The 18,280-nt window shown below is 49.3% G+C and overlaps 1 protein-coding gene across 1 annotated transcript in view; it reads left to right on the top strand.

The window, feature by feature from the left end:
• Window positions 1–3,192: 3,192 nt before the first annotated feature.
• Window positions 3,193–18,280, top strand: part of LOC119112879 (G protein-coupled receptor kinase 1) — a gene marked incomplete at its 5' end in the record, with an annotated part of 37,249 nt that continues 22,161 nt past the window's right edge. The window contains 5 exon segments of the mRNA XM_037237171.1: window positions 3,193–3,266; window positions 16,730–16,831; window positions 17,061–17,135; window positions 17,477–17,538; window positions 17,973–18,024. Of these exon segments, the coding sequence (XP_037093066.1) occupies window positions 3,193–3,266; window positions 16,730–16,831; window positions 17,061–17,135; window positions 17,477–17,538; window positions 17,973–18,024 (365 nt within the window).

Raw genomic sequence — 18,280 nt, 5'->3', positions numbered from 1 at the left:
GATCGAACGGATTATTTTGACGTAGGGTCAGGTATGGAGGGCGGACCAAGGTTAAATCAACCTGCTTTATTACTCTAGGTTTGCTGTAAGGGGCGGTTGGTGCTCATTTCCAATTTATTGACACTAGGAATCGCATTTACACATTCCATGAAGTTGTTAAAGGTCAGAATAGGTCACTGACCGAAATGCCCAGGTCAACATTTGTTTCAGAAACGATTCGCCTAGCATGATCTTTGCCGTTTATTGAAAGCAAAACTTAAAGCAGTCTTGTGCGGTTTTACCACCATGACCTTGGAAACGTCAAAGAAAGTCAGTGACCTAAATGGGCATAAGACCTTTGATTAAATCAGGTATCTGGGCTCAGGAGGCTTTTTGGCGACCAACCCGAAAGTTGACTTTGTTTGACGTTGAGGTTATGACCTAGGAAATTCAAACTTTGACTTAAGTGAGCTCACGTACAGGTTAACACACCACGTGAATTTGGTGTATCTAGCTCTCTTAGTTCGTGAGATCTCAGTATGGTCAAATTGACCCCCATCCGAGCGAAGGGTGTCTCAGTCAGCCACACGGGCACGTGTTAATGCAAGCTTGGATCATGCATGACGTTCTGTGCTACATACATGGCTTTGAGCAGTGGTACTAATTATGGCGGGAATGAGACCAGAAATCGAAAAATTTAAGGATAGCGAGATAACTGATGCGTGAATGCAAGGAAACATATAAATTCGCGGACCCAGTATGCTAGAACACCACGAAAAAGGTCCAAGAGACGGCCAAAACACGTGCATATAACGATATTCAGGTTTAGCAAAACACGCACCAGTAAGCACCCCCTCACCCTCATCGGCAAGTTTAAGTACTACTAGATTGTGGTCGGCCCTCCGTCGCTATAGTGAGTCATGCTGCCACGACGCAATCGGGCAGCGACTCTCGCCGTTATAAAGACGTTCCGTGACGGTAACCAGCTGATGAGACGTTTTAGGAAGACATATGTTCAAAATGTGAAAATCGCGGTGCATAGAGCACCCTTATTGCACTTGAAACGAAATCAGTAACACTCAGCTCTTTTCATCACATATGATGATCGTCTTCAATAGTTTGCGAATGTGGAGTATCCTGGAACAAAATGGCACTTTATCTGGCATAGAATGACATCAGTAAAAATTAACGTTTGCGTTTGACAAAGCAGACGACCAAGGCCCTTTACCGAGGGGGCGCATTGGTTGAGATGTGAACCTGCGTCACTATAGACTACGCGATATTCTGTTTCCCAGAGCCAAAGTATGCTTTGAAAAAGATACCTTGCTAAGCGTCGCGGAGGAGAAATCAAAGACGTAGTGCAATGTTTCGCTGAAATGGCGCAATCACTGCCTCATGTTGGTATATATGTGCCCTAAACAGAATGTTGCAAGCTTTCGTAGCTCTTATGACACAAGCCTTTTTACAAATTAGTATGTTGCAAACACGACAGAGCACACGCGTTGGAAAAAGCAAGGCAAAATCAAAAAATAAAAATTCATAGTGATGAGCATGGAGCCCAATGACGTTTCCCCCGGCAGAGATCTTACCTCAACTTGCAGTATTGAACTACTCCGAATGATTTCAAGAAAACTGGTATTTCTGAACAAGTCGGACGCGTCTGATGTAGCAATAAGTGAAAAGTACAAAAAGGTAGCATAGTCCCTTTAAAGGGAGCATGCCTCAAATGCTCCACACGTGCAGGATTGAAGCAGTCATCAGATGTGATGGAATATGGTCACTTATATAAGCCGGAAAAGACTGCTCTAGGCACCACAGTTTCTCTATTTCGTAAATATGTTTCTCAATATGTCATTGTTTAATTATGTATGCCACGAAACGTTTGTATGTTATCACTCACTTGTAGTTCCTCAACCTCCCAAGAGATGGCCCGCGGTGATGCAGGGTGTGTGCTGAACCAAATAGCTTTAGATGCTCGTGTTTGACCCTTTCCTGTGATGTTAATGCATATTTATCAGTGAGTTGAAGTGCCTACTTGTTTTCACAAACTCGCCTATAGTGTTATTCTTAAGTTGTTCGCTGCAAATCTTTTCCCTGTTATAGCTAGGAAGAATGTATAACTTTTTGTACCGTGTCGCAAAACGTATTGTGTTAGGATTTCGCATAGCTTGCACAACATTGGTTGAGAGCTAATTGGTGACCGCCATATCTGGACGTTGTGCTCGCGAACACTGGGTGTCAACGACTCGACAATTATGTTTGTCGACCGTGAACACCGCATGGCCAGTGGAATTGTAGGGTTTGAATGACAGTATTATGGTGTCACGGATGTCTGGCTAAGCTTGTACGGTGTGAACGAAATAATCTGTGCATCTTAACGGACGTGTAGCTCAGAAACTAGAGGGGCTTAGGTGTTAAGAAGGGCAGGGCCTGCGAACTGCAACCGAATGATCTTCAAGATGGCTGTTTAAGTTCAAAACCCCGCAAAAATGTGGGAAACCTCCTTTAACCGTTCCTATAGAGGCAATGACCTACAACGGAGTGGTTGTTTGCTCACCTGGCCCTTGCGTTCTTTCGAGGCCATTAAGATGAACAACATTTCGGTTCTCAGCATGTGTTTCCACTGTTTATCTCGATCCGAGCTATTTGTGTGCCCGATGCTAGCTTGGCCGACACGAATAATCTCGTTACCTACGCCATCGCTCTCCCGATGCACATAGGCTTATCTTTTAAGTACGTGCTTACGGATGTTTGGTCCTTGCTCTTTGCCGTAATTTGGAAAGTGTAGCCGGGCTATCCTAGTTCTCCATCTGCTGCAACGTGACCCTTGCATTCAATGGCATATTCATCTAAATCTGACTTTTGCTGGGTCATATATCTCCTTTCCCCTTTGGCAACGCGGTGTTCAGAGCTATGCAATGCCTGTTTCGCTACTGTTTTTCGTAAGCACTGATCTTGAAGCTCCATTCTCGTCACCGGCTGCACCTTGCCTCCTGATTTATCCATTTATTTCGTCTTTACTTCTCCATTGGTTTAATTTTCTTTTATCGCGTGCGCCGCCTCCATTCACTTTCAACGCGCTTGTACTAATAAAAGGCATACATAGCAGCACGAGCGCGAGAAAAGAACCTGGGACTCGTGCCAATATTTGTACAGCTTTGGACTCGAGTGGCCATCATCACAGAGTGAGAAAAGCGCGCCCTTTGTCCCCAGGCTACCTGCTGTTCAAGGACTTCTGCGAGAACTGTGTGGAGGAGGCCGTACCGCAGCTGAGCTTCTACGAGGAGGTTGGTAATGTCGGGAGGATGGAGACGCGCTGACGGTGCAGGAGGCGTGTGCGCTCGTCCGTCTACCTGACGCTTGCCTGCGGACGGAACTGGGGCGGCTGGCGCTGAGGCTGGAGCTGCGCTGCCGACCAGTTAGGTGTCTGCTTCAGTTGTACATTGGTCAGGGGCGCCTGAGATATTGGGCGTCGGCGTTGGTAGGGCACGGCCGGCTGCAGAGGCGGGACAGTTTGGCTGGGGACATATATCTGCAGTGCCTGCTCTGCATGCGACAGTACGGACCGCAGATATGCAGCGGCGACATTGTTTGGAATGGAGGACCGTCGGCTATCCCTGTGGTTGGGCCCGGACGGGACGGGACGAGCTGGACGGGTCCTCCTCTGCCGTTGGCCGCTGTGACAGGTTTATGGTGCGACTGGCAGCGGCGCTATCTGGAGCAGGCCGCCGCCGATAGCTGGACCTCTGACGCGTCCGGTGGTGCGGTCGCGATAACCGCCGCCGGGCGCCGCCGCCAGCGGCCGACGCACGCTGCAGCCGCGCTGCTCCGACGCACGTGACAGCTGCGTTGGGAGGACGCGGTCGCCAGCCTATTGGCCCGAGTTGTGCTGCATCAGCACAGTGTCACGCGACAGAGATCACATTTCCGTTAGCGTGCACAGTTTGCGTTGTGGATAGCAATGACGATCGTGTTAGCGGAGTGCCCACTTATGATGATGTGTCCCTGGGTGGTGTAGTGTGGTAAGTGGTAACGCGTACCAAAGTCGGGTGACGTAGAAACGTTTTTCTCCACTGCTGTCTTACATACAAAATAACGTTCAGGTGCAGCCATTTCCTTACACTGATGGATGGCATGGTCGGCATCTGTTGGAAAGAATACTTCATATGCGGTCCGTTAGGTTTGTTATCAATTAACATTTATGACATTGCTAATGCCCTCAGTCCTAATGTCCACAAAGTGATGCTAATACGTACACAATCATGAGACTGGTTTTATTCCTAGATTATCAATGCGGCTGGTTCGCAGTCAGCCGTCTCCTTACTGAAATGGACGTCACAGCTGTCGAATGTCTACACACCGACCCAATGTCTTGAAATACAACAAATTTTAGTGGAGGATGCGCATCCAACCACGTTGCTTTCTAGCCAGACTTGTACCCGACTCAATTTTTGAGCCGGGTGAGGACCGACTCACGTATTTTGGATCTTATTCAGCTCATAACTTAAAGCCGTTTTCATTGTTTTATTCAGTTCAGTTCAGCCTGATTGTTTGCATTGAATCATTTGACTCATGACTCACGCAACTTGCAAAATAGTAGATTTAATCTGGCTCTGGCTTATGGTTCCTAATTCATATGATTCACGTATATATATATATATATATATATATATATATATATATATTTGCATATATTATATATATACGTATATATATATTATATATATATATATATATGGGTATATGTATATATGCTGTGTGTGGGTGCGTGCGTGCGTGCGTGGGCGTGCGTGCGTGCGTGCGTGGAAAATTGGTATCAACACCTAGTAGCAAGTTTTTAGATAGAACCTAGCCAATGCAGTGCAGTAAACGATGCCTTTCCTGTGACCTGTCACCAACCAGCTCTATCAAGTTTCAGTTCAAGGCTAGCACATTCTGCCTGGCAGCTGCGACCCAGACCGATTAGTTGCATAGCATGCAATGTGGACTAAACTGCTCTAAACGACAGTTGGCAATCTGCACCTGCCAAGTGCCAGCCTGGTGCATTGGCATGGCATTGTCATTGGCGTTGATGGCATGTCAACGAGTCAACGTAGGATTGCAGTTCTCGCAATAGCGACTGGCTAGCATAACTTATAAACGTGCTATGAATTGCCCTCCTCATTGATAAGTGTTGTGAATTTCAAGGTCATTTCTCGCGAACAGGCCCAGCAAAAATCCACTTCACTCGACCCTCGTCTTCCGGTCACCAAGGACCTAAACATAGGCTAAACTGAACCGAACAACTGACCTAGAGATGAGCGAACGTAGGCGCCGACTGCTGTTTCCGCCAGGGTACCTTAAACTCATCTCATCAGAGCACTCCATGATGAGTTAGGAGTCAAAGTAGGTTTCCGCGCTGTGTAAAGCTTGGCGTGGTTTCCTCCACTTTGCCCGTTTTCCAAGACTACTAAATTTGGATGCCGAATTCTCACTTACAAGTTGCGTGTTGTGTGGAAATATTTGCTGCTGCAATGCTGTACAGGTCACCCGTGACATACAATCCGCATATGAGACGTGATTGCGTTGCTTCTATTGCTCTTTATGTCATAAAGCCTCAGAAAAGCATCCTTATAGCAATTCAAGTATAGGTGAATAAGGGTCAGGTATGGATTAGTTATTATTATGACAATTAGCAATGACAAACATGACAATCGCTGAGATTTTGTGAGGAGCAGACAATCTTTCACTGATGGCTTAGGATGTAGGAATGTAGGATGTCTGTACCATGTAATATCCCTGGTTCCTGGCTGAGATTTAACAAACTTTAGTTCAGAATCAACAATATTTTGTGTACTGCTGAGAAATTACAATAGAAACTTGTGCGGATATTGTAAAAAGCTTTATAACTATTGCAGCATGCTGTTCATTCTCACACTCTTAAAGAGCATCTTAATTTGTGTGGGTTGTGCAATGTTCCCCCATGTCACCATTGTCACTTGAACCATGTAATGCAGTGACAAAACGTGGTTAGAAATGATCGGCTCACGATTCAGCTATAAAATTTACGGATGCGGATAAAATGTGATTCAGCTCATGACTCAAAGCGGCATTTTTCGTGGTGAGCCGACTCAGCTGACGACTCGCTCCAAAATAATTGACTCGTAAGCGATTTATGATTCAGCCCGAGTCCATCACAAGTCTGTTTTAACTTCGCTTCGGCCTTTAAACGCTTCCTTTTGGGAGTTTCAGTAGAATCCTGGATGGTATGCCAATAAACCATATATTTGCACTTGACAGGCATCAAAGCGCGTACAACAAATCAGACAACGATGAAAACCACAGCATTTGTGCGGCACCTACCTACCTCAGGTCGTCTTCTACCTGGAGAGCAGGCTGCATTTCGCGGCGCGTGAATAGTCTGTATTTCTCTTCAGTGCGTAGCAAGTGTAACGTTCACAAAATGGTGCTTCCACATCGCTGCCATATTAAAGGGAGTATCGGGACTCCTAAGAAATGAGCAGAATGACGTCGAAACAGGTCCACTCAGACCCACTTGCGGTTTGACCATTTTCTCAAAACATGGCGTTTTCTTTGCATCACTGCTTTCGAAAAGGCTAATGCCTTGTCCTCTCATTCCAGGCATTCTTTCTTTTTAACCGCCCTGAGATGGTTTGAAAATATGATGTTGCTCTATGGCGGTAACGTCTGTGTCATTTCAGCCAGGACTTCCAGATAAACAATTAATCTCAGTTCCCTTTGTTCTGAATCATTGTCTTCCAGGTCCTACTTAGGTATGACAATGATAATTGTCGTGATTTAAAACTTCTTTAATAGCATGTCATGGTCTTTTTTGTTCTCAGACGTATTGATGCCGATGCCCATCTTAAATTTAAGAGCGTCTTGACTTATTTATTGCCAGGGAATCATTTTCGAGACTGCGACGTACGCATCGTTTTGAATCCAAAATATTGGGTTTCCGTTCAGGGAACAATGATTTATTGGCCCCTATGTTGAGCGCCGTTCGATTTCGACATCCCCATTTCGGCATCCGAATCTGCCGATGCTGAAAAATTCCTGCGCCACAAACTTGCATCAGCTGTTTCCACCATGACTGTAATTGGCCCTGACGGTAGTTTGGAAGCGGGTTGGAAGTTCATGTTTGTTTCTCTTTTCACCTTGATCCATTGTTTGATGCGCGAGTGGCAGCACGTGGAGGTGGCACCTAAACAGGCCTCCAACGGCCGTTTACGTGTCTTTGTTTCTTGTCGTGACCGACATCTATGCGGCAGCAAAATTGAGAGGCTTTGGTGGAAGTCGGAAGGGTTTGTAATGCCATAGCTGGGTGTTGCCGCTTGGATGTTTTAATACCAAACTAAGGATGATCTTTCAGCAGATGTTGGATAACCACTGTGGTCATGGGTAGGTAACTCTTTGAAATCGTTTCGTATGATCTTAGTCATGGCAGTAGCCACGTTTCCGCCGCGATGGGGGGGGGGGGGGTAGGGGGAGGGTGGGATCAGGATTGTAGAGGTCAACTGGAATCGTGGGGTGTACATTCTGACAGAAAGAAGTAATGTATGTAGGAGAGCTTGAAAGTACTTGCATTCCCCCGGGGAACTAAAATCCCATTTCGTGAAATTGGGGAATGAAAGAATGGCCTCTCCCCAGTGGTTACAATCCTGGTCCTGGGTGTGTTCATCAATCTGTAGCTTTATTCGCCCCATGTGAGGCAATGAGGGCAAATATGGGGCGAGCATAATTTGTGTTGGCAGGCCTTCTCATAATGAAATGCATCAAGGTTAATTAAATACACATCACATGATACCATCTGCAGTCTAACCGTGTGCATCCACTCAATGATCGTTTCGCTGATTTTGGTAGAAGAGTTACCAAGCCATTCTTTATTTATTGCACAGGCTTTATGTTAAAATGTGAAACTGTTTTAGGATGAACTAAGCCTCGGTGTTGTGTATGGAGCAACACCCATGATGACCTCTCCCCCCCCCCCTAGAAGTCTGATTCACGATTACCACATGGCGTTTATCGCCCGGCTGTTCGAAGAATTCACATCTGTGGTTGTTGGAAATAATCGGCCAGCGCGTAATGTTTTTAGTAAACTTTTATGATTTAATTCGCAAACCCTTGCCAGCATACGGGGAGAGGCTTGGTAGCCCCCCCCCCCCCGCCCGGCAACCTTTTGTGGAGGCACCTCTCCGGCATGTTGCGCAATCGCGCTCAATTTTTTGATAACCTCTGGGCGTGTATTTCGCGTGCGTGGGCACCAAAAAGGTGTCCATAGTGTTTCTAGTTGTGAGTAGCAACGGTTTTTTGCGAGCACGGGCCAGCGCGGCGAGCTGACGCCGTCACGTCGACAGAGCCCGACATCATACACGTATGTTCAAAATACAGCAAATGGCATCCATTGTACCTAGAATTGATTAATGAAGACGCTTGTTGAAGTTTTGTTTTGCCAAAAGGCATAGGTATGCAGATGTGACCATGTAAAGCCGGAAAAATAATAATTTGAGGGAAATTTTGCTTTTGACCTGGCCTCAGTGGCTATTTTTTTAAGCCAGCGACATACATCTTATTACCATTTGCGAAATTCTGTACAGAAGAATCCACTGCAATCTTTCGCGAGGCTCCACCGTTTTTAGTCTGGGAACGGCAGGGGCTCGCTTCACCCTCGATCAGTCCGTCTAATTAGAAACGGCGAATCAGGGCAAGCTATTTTCTGGTTTTCAGCTTTGTCCAAAGTGCATCGCCGTCCGCCAGGCAATGGCGGGGATACCCGAAGGCGGGGGCACAACCCCGCCAAGGCGCTGGACCAAACCGGATACTCATAGACCGCTGACCTCCGATAATAGCCTGCTGACAATAATAGCGCGCGTAGTGCTTCTACACCATTGCTTCAACGTGGGCGCGGATGGGCTTCCCAGAAATCGTTACCTATTAGTAGTATAATTACACAGGCGATTGTGGGACGTTTCCGATTCATTTGGTGTCCCATTTTTGCTGAGTTTACTGGGAAGCAGTAATCCGACAGCTTTGATCTCAACGCGGGCCCCATTGAGGGATGAGCACCACATTATGGTACATCCGCTGGCGAAGTGTTTTGGCAAAGATGATGCGCAAAAGTCGGCACATATCATGGGTTCAGGATTTGTTGAGGGTTGAGAAGCGCCCGTTGGATGCATTTTTCTCGTTCGAAGTATATCTCGGATAAGCAAAGTTGTCGGCAGGCCCAGTTCTCTTCCGTACTACGCTTTAAAAATTGGCGCCTTCAACGTGTACTGGGTCGTGATTGCGGCAGCGTGGTTTCGTCGGTGTGTGGTGTACTCTTTACAGTTAAACTGAGAGAATTTCCCTCAGATCACTCTGTACCTGAGATGCATTCTGTGCGAATTCAAATAAAACAAACATTGCTGATGACCACGAGTAACCATCACACTACGAACATCTGGTATTCAGTGGATCGTGAGGAAGCCTGGAATTGGGAAATACTTGTACCTGGACAGGAAACCAGACTAGCAGGACGGTACTTGGGGTCTGCAAAAGAGTGAGCAATAGAAAACAATTAGAAAGCAGTCAAATGTTGTATGTTTTAACCCATTTTTAGGGCGTTGAACATGTTGTCAATGATGTAACTTTTCCACTTCCTTGTAGATAGTGACATCATTTCGCCACCGAAGTGAAAGCCAATTTCAGGACACTTAATCGATAAGAATAGGAAAGGAAGCATTGATTTCAAAAAGGTTCTGGGCCACACATAGCCCCTTGTTATTCACTGCCTGTAGCTGTACATCTCAGGATTAATGGAAATGCCCCACATTTGAACGGGCTGTGGAACGGAGGTAGCAATGTTGGATATATGAGTGAACTGATACACTTGTTATGGCGCCCACTTCTGCAGGCGCATATTACTGCACCTGTGTTGGCAACATTTGCTTACCTCCATGCATGCCAGTGTCCTGAGCTATTCAAACCAAAGTGAAGTTTCCAAGACCGTGCTAAGTTGCAATCTTCGTGGCCGGGCTGTTCGTCGTATGCGTTAATTAGTCCAGTTCGTGATTCTGTATACTAACTCTTAGTGTTATCGCATGCAGAATAGAATTGAAGAAATGACGCCTTAGCACTAGACTATTGCCCGTCAATTTTACACTCACATAGTCATTCCCTTATTGGCTATATTCCGGGCAATATGGTCTTTGATGTCGCCGAGCCCTAAATCGCCCTAATGAAATGACGCACCCTTAAATCTGCAATAATCATTTTCTTTGTTGGCTGCGTGCCATTGTGTGAGAAAAACTTAAATGTGTTCACAGATTACAGCTTCAGTATATTCATAGCGTTAATGAATCTCAGTGGTGTCATTCCTTTCATCGTACGCTTTGTCTTCTCACAGCTCTGTAGACGAACCTGAAGTATGAAAAGATTTTGAGAAGAGTTTGAACTCAAGCAATAACAAGGTTTTGGAGTTGCCCGGATCAATGAAGTGCGTGGTACTAGTAAATGATCATGCTAAGTACTAAGAAGTGGGTGCCGAAATTGTAGCTGCTAATGCGTTTGCGTTATCCACTGCACGTCTGGGAAACCAGAGGCACGGGGTTCGATTCTTGACGGTGCCCGCTGTTCTTGCTAGGGTGAGGAGCAGGTGACGCCGTGTAACCCGGCAGCCAGGTGCGTTGTAAAGCCACCGGGACGTGACGTGACGTGACGCCGTTCGCTAAGGAGACACTTCCAAGTATGAAGCAGATTATGCAGCTCTACTTTAAAGCGGCCTACGGGGACTTGCAACCTAGACCAGCTGCTGGTCCGGGGACGGGGAGCCGGCGGTCTGTACCGCGGGGCGGCCAGTTGGCGGCTTTGGACCGGTGTCCTGTACCACGGAGGCGGACCAGCGGGTGGTCCAGGGACTGGTGCAGCAGGCTTGGCGTCGCCTCCTGCCTCTGCCGCTGATGCCCCCAAATCGGATGAACGCCGATGACAGAACAGCTGTGCAAATCTGCTGTAATCCAGCCCGGCCTCGGGGTGATTACCGTCGGGCGCCAGCTAGTGTCGGTCGCGGTCCCGGCTACCCCGAACCCTTGCGCATGGCTGGCAACGGGGAACAGCAGTAGCAGCAGCGACAGCGGCAGCGGTAGCAGCAGCGACGGCAGCAGCGGCAGCAACTGGGACTCTGGATTTGCGCGGTCTGCCCCGGCAGGCTCGCTTGCCTTCCCGCATCGAAGCCAACCAACAGTTTGTCGTGTGGGCTAAAACAAACTTTGATGGTCTGTTTTTTATCATACTTTGAAAGATACGCGCCTGGCGAGCAGGGATTTGGGAACCGCGGAATGTGGCAAACGTAGTGGTATTGCAAACGTAGGCAGAATATGATAAAAAATTTCGCTTATGAGCTTCGTCGCAAATACTTCCCTATTGCTGCAAGTTTGTGTCGAGAACCCCTTAAAGTATTGTATAAGCTATACCAAGCCACTGAACCCAGAAGCCATACCTGTACATTTGTGAGTCGAGCAGGCGGCTGCCGGGCTGCGCTATCCAATGAGCGGAGCTTAAAATTCGTCGGTTTGCTGCGATATCTACGGTAATTTCGAGTAAGCCAAAGTATCTGCCATGATCGGCATCGCAGTACACTTCAGACGTTAACCATGTTTAGCGGTTCGGCTGAGCCCAAGCGTGAATTTGGAACAATGGTCTGTGTTCCTTTTCGTATTCAATATCGCCCCGTTTTAGACATCGATTTTTTCATCCCGAGTTTCAGGCCATGCTTCAGTTGAGAAAAAAACAGCGCTGGATTAGCTACTTACTAGGAAAACATTGTTGCTCACCCCGTTGCTTGGTGATTGATTTCATCAATTTATAGTCCAGTCACCTGATTTTGCGGTGCCCCTCATATGGCGCGTGTTAAGTCAACGACAGCACTAATGCAATATCGATTAAAACCACTAATGAGCAGGAATTCAGATGCCCCGTTAGCTCAGTTCGCCTTGCGTGGGACGACTGGCACTGCTCCACAGGCGCAGCATTTGCGCGCTTGTTCACGAAGAGCTTTGCTTAAAATCGCCGGCGTACAATTCCTGCCTTACCCGGCCACGAAGCTCCTTGCGGGCGAAATTGCAGTCGACGAAATCGACGATTTGTCAACGCAGTGGTAATTAGCGATCGCGATGACAATTTTTTACTATTACGGCATGAACAATGATTTGCGACTTTCACATTCGTTGCGAAAGTGTTGCAAACAGCGCAGATACTTTAAGGGGAATATTGGTCACGATAAACTGGACGATAGCTCTATGTGGGTTGCATGGGCCACCTTCTCCGTTTAGGCCGGAGTGTTCTTATTCAAGGTCGATTTTGGTGCAAGTTGGCATTAGGCGCTTTCTTCCCGGTCACTGCCGCCCTATGGATCGCGCAGTTTGATATACGTCATCGAGGCTTCGCGTCGCACTCAGCTGCTAAGGCTTTTTGGCGCTACCGTCACTCTTTATTTGGCGCTGGCGTACCCGCCCTCTCTGGTAGGAAGGGCGGGTGCCACGGGCAATCGAACTCCGTGCCTTTGGTTTTCCAGACGCGCAGCTTAACCGCTGTACCATCGGTGCCTCTAGTTTTGTCATATGTCAATGAGTTGTAGCTGGTACATTCTCCTGAAATGTCGCAGGTGGTTCCTCGTCTTCATTCGCTCGAGTTGCCGAGATCTGACGTCAGTCCTCTCAAGGACTCCCGAGCCGGGCAGACCCATGGTTGGTGCACGAGAGCGCGCGATAGTCAGAACACTCCAACTCACGTTCGTGCAAATTGCTCCTTCACAGTCTCGCCTCACCCCACCTGCGTTTTCCCTATCGTTGCCAGACACCCTCCATACGGGACTACGATCATTTGCAATCCGACCGCTCCTCCCGTATCCATGGTTACGAGAGAGCTCATGGCCCGCCACCGTGCAGCTCTTCGCGAGCTAGGACAGGAGTCCGAGGAGTGACGAGATCTGGACCGACCTGTGGGGTTCGCCATGCACAGCGACTCACGGGACCACATTCGGCAACACATACACGAGCGGGACCCTGCAGCGGTATGGCGGAAAGAACGGACCGTGCTCGGCGGCAGGAAGGGTGGACGGAGAGCGGTGGACGAAGCGGTCGGCGATGACTGCGCAAGAGTTCAACAAATTCTTCTTTGCGGTCAGGCCCAAGGTTGCCGCTCAACTCGCTTCTTAATGACCTGTCGCCGACCTCGAGTGCCGCCTCCCCGAGTCGGGGCCTGCTCGCTCGAGCTGTCGCATGTCAGCCTTGGAATGCTGACAAACGCGGTCTTAAGCATGCGCAACTCGGCTGGCAGCGGCGCTGACGGCGTCTGCACCCGCGCGCTAAAGGCTGCGTTTCCTGCGATCGGTGACGTCATCCTCCACATCGTCAGTTCCTGCACAGCCGTTCCGACATCCCTGATCCATAGAAACACTCCCTTGTCTATCCCACCCACATGTCCGGTGATTCATCTGACCCTTCCAACTTCAGGCCTATATCACTCGTCCCAGTTGTTGCCAAGGTAGTGGAGCGGGTCGTCCAACGACAGCTCCAGCACTATCTCCCTACAATCTTCTCCTCGCAGCCTCCCAGCATGGTTTCCGTCCCCGTCACTCGACGGAGGCCGCGCTAATTTCCGTCTCCAGCCGTATCCTCGCCGCCGCTGATAGAGCGGAGGTTTCACTGCTGTGGTTAAGTGATATTAGTAAAGCATTTGACGTGATTGACCACAATTTATTTATTTGTAAACTGAAACTGTACGACATTGAGACACACACACGCACACTGACACGACATCTCCGTGGCACGCTCAGTGTGTCGCTGTGCGATGAGTCGGGACGCGGGGTAACCTTTGCCGCTTCTGAACAACACGGGTGTCTGTCAGGGGTTGGCTCTCGGACCACTGCTCTTCATCATATTCTCCAACGACCTGACATTGTTTGCAGCTGGTGCCGAAATTTTTTTTTGTATGCCGACGACACCTAGGTCTTGCTGAGCGACAGAAAGGATGACCACTGAGACCTCATCTCCCGCATGGAAAACCTCTCGATTCGCGTGGTCGATAGTTTCGCACAAATGATCTTAAACTCAATGCAAACAAAACACAACTGATCACTTTTGGAACCTGGCAGAAGCCGCGTACACCCCCAAATAGTTCAGTCAGCTTTCTCGGTACTACGTTAGAACCATGCGAGGAGGTGAGGAACCGGGGGGTCACCTTCGACCGGGTCATATCATGGGACGAACGTGTGTCACGAGCTTCCGTTGTAACGGCATTCTGGCCGGCGTGTCGCGTGCGCGCCACAGCACTCTGTAGGATGTTATTACCGCCTTAGTCACCGCCCTGGTTCTCTGGCACGTCCGATGCTCTCTTCCGGTCCACGGTAATGGATCAGTAGCGGATTTGGGCAGGGTTTAGAAAATTAAGTTCCTTGTTGTAAGTGTTAGTCTCGGCCGTCGCAAATTGACCACGTATCGGACCTCCGGGAGAAGCTAGGGTAGCTCACTGCAAGACAGCTAGCGGACCGCAGCCTGTGCACACTTAGGCACCGAGTCTTGATCGATGGACGCCCCTACTTCCTGGCGTCCGAGCTGCGAGTCAACTGCGACTTGGAAGAGAGGGTGACCAGCCAGGACAGGCTGCCACACCTCCCCAGGCCGGAGACTGAGGCCGGGAGGAGGCGGTTTGGGTGCCATGCCCCGGCCACTTACAGCTGGCTGGCTGACGAGGTCAAGTCGCTGCCCAGACAGTGCTCGGTCGGGACTTTGAAGCCATAGCTGCTGGCTGCCGGTCGGGCCTCAATGTATGCCAGAGGGTTGTCTTACCTGTATTGTACTTTCGTCATGTCCTGTGTGCGTGGATTACGATTTGTACGTATGGATGAGTGTATTTCTTGACCTAATACCATGACTGGGTAGCAGTAGTCGCGTGTTCGTGTGGATTGCCCTACGCTAGTGAGTGGAAAAACAAAATTCAAATGCAATGCGATTGTGTGATGTCTTCGTCAGTATCTGATAGTATTGTGTCACTGCGACGTTAGGTCGTGAAAGTTTGGACCTAGTTTCGACCGGGCGTTCCCGCAGTTTTTCCTCAATTTGACAATGGTTTGTTTTTCATGGTACTCGATTGAAGGTGATGCTGTGGTGATGCATGGTTGCGGAAGAAACGCTGATTAAACAGCTTGCATGTAAATGCCTAATGGTTCATATAGCGCAATTCTTGAGGCTCTTATTGTCGCTGAAAACTGCGTGATCCCGCGGTCAGCGGTTGCAAGGATGCTAGCTTCCAGAAAGCCTGACCACCCGACTGTGCCCGGCTGGGTCACTCAGGTAGAAGCTTATCTCATAGCTGAAGAGGGTAATCATGAACTGGATGTTCACAATCCTCGCTGTAATGTCGTTCTCGCACGTGAGATCGTTCTTTTACGGGAATCCGTCGCATCTCGTTGCGAATGAATGTGCACCGTGTGCGACGGAATGTAGGCAAGATAATTACCCGCCAGACATCACGCGACCAGAGGAGCGCTTGTCGTTAACCTGGAGGCTTTTGCTCGCCGGGAAATGCGGGTGGTGGTGGGGACGCAATGGCCGGGGTCACCGCTACGGCATTGCTGCTGCGACTGCGGGCGGCTTTGGTCATTACATGTCTCGGTCTCATGCATAGTTTACCGCCTCTGGTCAGAACTGCATTCGTGTTGATGTCCTCAAACATTTTGTAGTTTTTGTGGCATTAGCCTTCGGAGTTTGAACAGTTGCGTGCACTTTGCTGCACGCAACGCAAGCAGCTGCACGGGAATATGACGTCAACACCACACGTGATATCTTAACTTAAAAATCAATTTTGCGTCCGGTTCCGGCAGCTGCTCAAGGGCACATGAACACACCACGATGGGGTCACTGTTGTGGGGTTCACCCTGTTGGGATCCATCCCATGAGCCTGTGTCTAGTCCGAGTCGGTGTGGTGTGGCGCTGCGCGACCTGAGCGTGGCCAGGCACCGCTGCAAGGTGGAAAGAAGTTGGACTGATTGTCCAGCGGGACGGGTTGCGAATCACTCCAGTTCCAGGGCTGGTGCATTGTTTGGTCAGGGTCGTTTGAAAAGAGCAGCTGACAGCCGGCCAAAGACTGCCACCTGGCCCAGGGCGGCCGAGTGTACGGCGACATGAAGCCCTCCGTAGTGGTGTTGGCCGAGGCCTCAGGGTTATAAGGCCCTGACACTTATTTAGTATTTGGGTTAGTGCTTACGCGAAGCGGACGAAGGAGATCATGGGAACCCCCAATTACTTGCCATGAGGACAATAAGATGTATTTAAGAAGGAATGGAAATGCAAGCAAATTTCAGCGCAGTATATCCGCTCAAACGAACAGTTGGAAGATAACAGGATTTGAAAATAGATCGTACGGTTTGTTGCGTAAGTCTGGTCGTCATTTGCGCTGATGTCGGCTTCTGGTTACCTCCCGCGCTCATTTTCATCTCCGACGCGGTCTTTGAGCATATCTGATTAACGATGGTAGGGCTGGAGAACGACGAGAGCATCGAACATGAACTCTGTCAATGAAGTACAACACTAAATAAAGTTAGCTCCGGGAAGTTAGAATGCCATGCAGTGAGCCTTGCCAATGTTGCAATGTAGATAATGACAGCCGCATTTGCCTTGTTTCCGGCTGACTTTAAGCTTTTAGACCTGTTGCGTTTGCTAGCCTGTACATGCATTACGCTGTTGCACTGCTTCCCTCTCCCTCCTTGCAGATAAAGAAGTTCGAAAAGCTGGACAAGGTGGAGGACCGGAAGAAGCATGCCCGGGACATCTACGACAACTTCGTCATGCGCGAGCTACTCTCCCACTCGCACGTGAGCAGCTAGGCTCGGCACCGGCGCCGCCGTCGGCTCACGGCGGCGGCACCCGCCGCATCACGAGTTTCGGTCGGCCAGGGCAGGCGACGCTCCCAACGTGGGCTCCAGGCGAAGGCTGAAAGAACGTCACGTCTTGTACGTTGCGCTGTTTTTGTATTGTGCAGGCATTTATATTGTTGCTGAAGGTGATCAGATGTCAAGGAATTGTACTACTTTTGTGTTACAGAACTATTCGAAGAATGCTGTGAGCCACGTGCAAAAGTACCTGACTAAAAATGAGGTGCCGGCGAATCTTTTTGAGGTGAGGATCTATTATTTTATAGTTTTGGCGCGAGGCCTTGTGTGCACGTTGGTTTTTTGACAATGGATTAGTTGAAAATTTGATGATGCATTTGCTTCATGTTGATGACATGGCCTTTAAATGTCATCATATGGCCATGATTCGTGAGCTCTGACTATACCTTAATCCTTTTCCCGGTGTGCCGTGAGTCGTCATGCTCCACACCATGGTGCAAAAGGCGTGGCTCATTTTCTACGTGTTACATTATCCGGGATTGCATGGATTTCCGTTGATGAATGCATGATGAAAAAGCCGTGCAAAGTACAGTGTGCTCATGCCGATGGTCGCGTGCCCGTTTGCAGCCGTACATAGAGGAGATCTTCAGTCAGCTGCGTGGCAGTCTCTTCACCAGCTTTATCGAGAGGTACGGCCTGCGGCCAACGAGCCGACGCCGCTGGCTCGGCTGGTGCGACAGTACACGTCAGCCCTGACAGCGGGGGTGTCACGACAGCCTGCACCCACTGGCTGCCACTGGTCTGCTGGCAGTGTCTTCTTTACTGCTACATTACATATCGAAGCTGGCTTTTCCCAGGCTCAGCATTACTTGAAATGCGGTCTATTCTGTTGCCTGCCGTGGGCTTGTATGGCGCCGACACCCTCGAGGCGTTCTCAGAGAACTCACATCACACCAACGTTACCTCGTCGGTATTCGAGCGACAGTGTCACTTGGTCCCAGACCTCACTCGTATGATAGCTGAGGCGTTCTGGTGTCGCTATCAGCTGTGCTTCGATAGCCCTATTGTGATTGAGCGAGCGGATGGATTTTAGCGGGCTGACCGCCGCGTGTATATATTTCAGCGAGAAGTACACGAGATTCACTCAGTGGAAAAATTTGGAACTCAACATCCAGGTGAGGCGTCGGAGCTCGCGGAGACTCGGTACAGGCGTCGGAGCCCGCGGAGCCTCGTACAACCGTCGGAGCTCGTGGAGACTCGGTACAGGCGTCGGAGCTCGCGGAGACTCGGCACAACCGTCGGAGCTCGCGGAGACTCGGTACAACCGTCGGAGCTCGCGGAGACTCGGTGCAGCCTTTACTAAACGGGCGCAATGTGGATGATCGCGTCACCCGTATACTTTGCGGGCGGCAGCCTGTACCGATCCCTATG

This window comes from Pollicipes pollicipes, unplaced genomic scaffold (genome assembly GCF_011947565.3).
Source record: "Pollicipes pollicipes isolate AB1234 unplaced genomic scaffold, Ppol_2.1 Scaffold_7261;HRSCAF=8764_pilon_pilon_pilon, whole genome shotgun sequence".
NCBI classification, from domain to species: Eukaryota; Metazoa; Arthropoda; class Thecostraca; order Pollicipedomorpha; family Pollicipedidae; genus Pollicipes; species Pollicipes pollicipes.
This window is presented reverse-complemented; position numbering and strand designations above follow the sequence as displayed.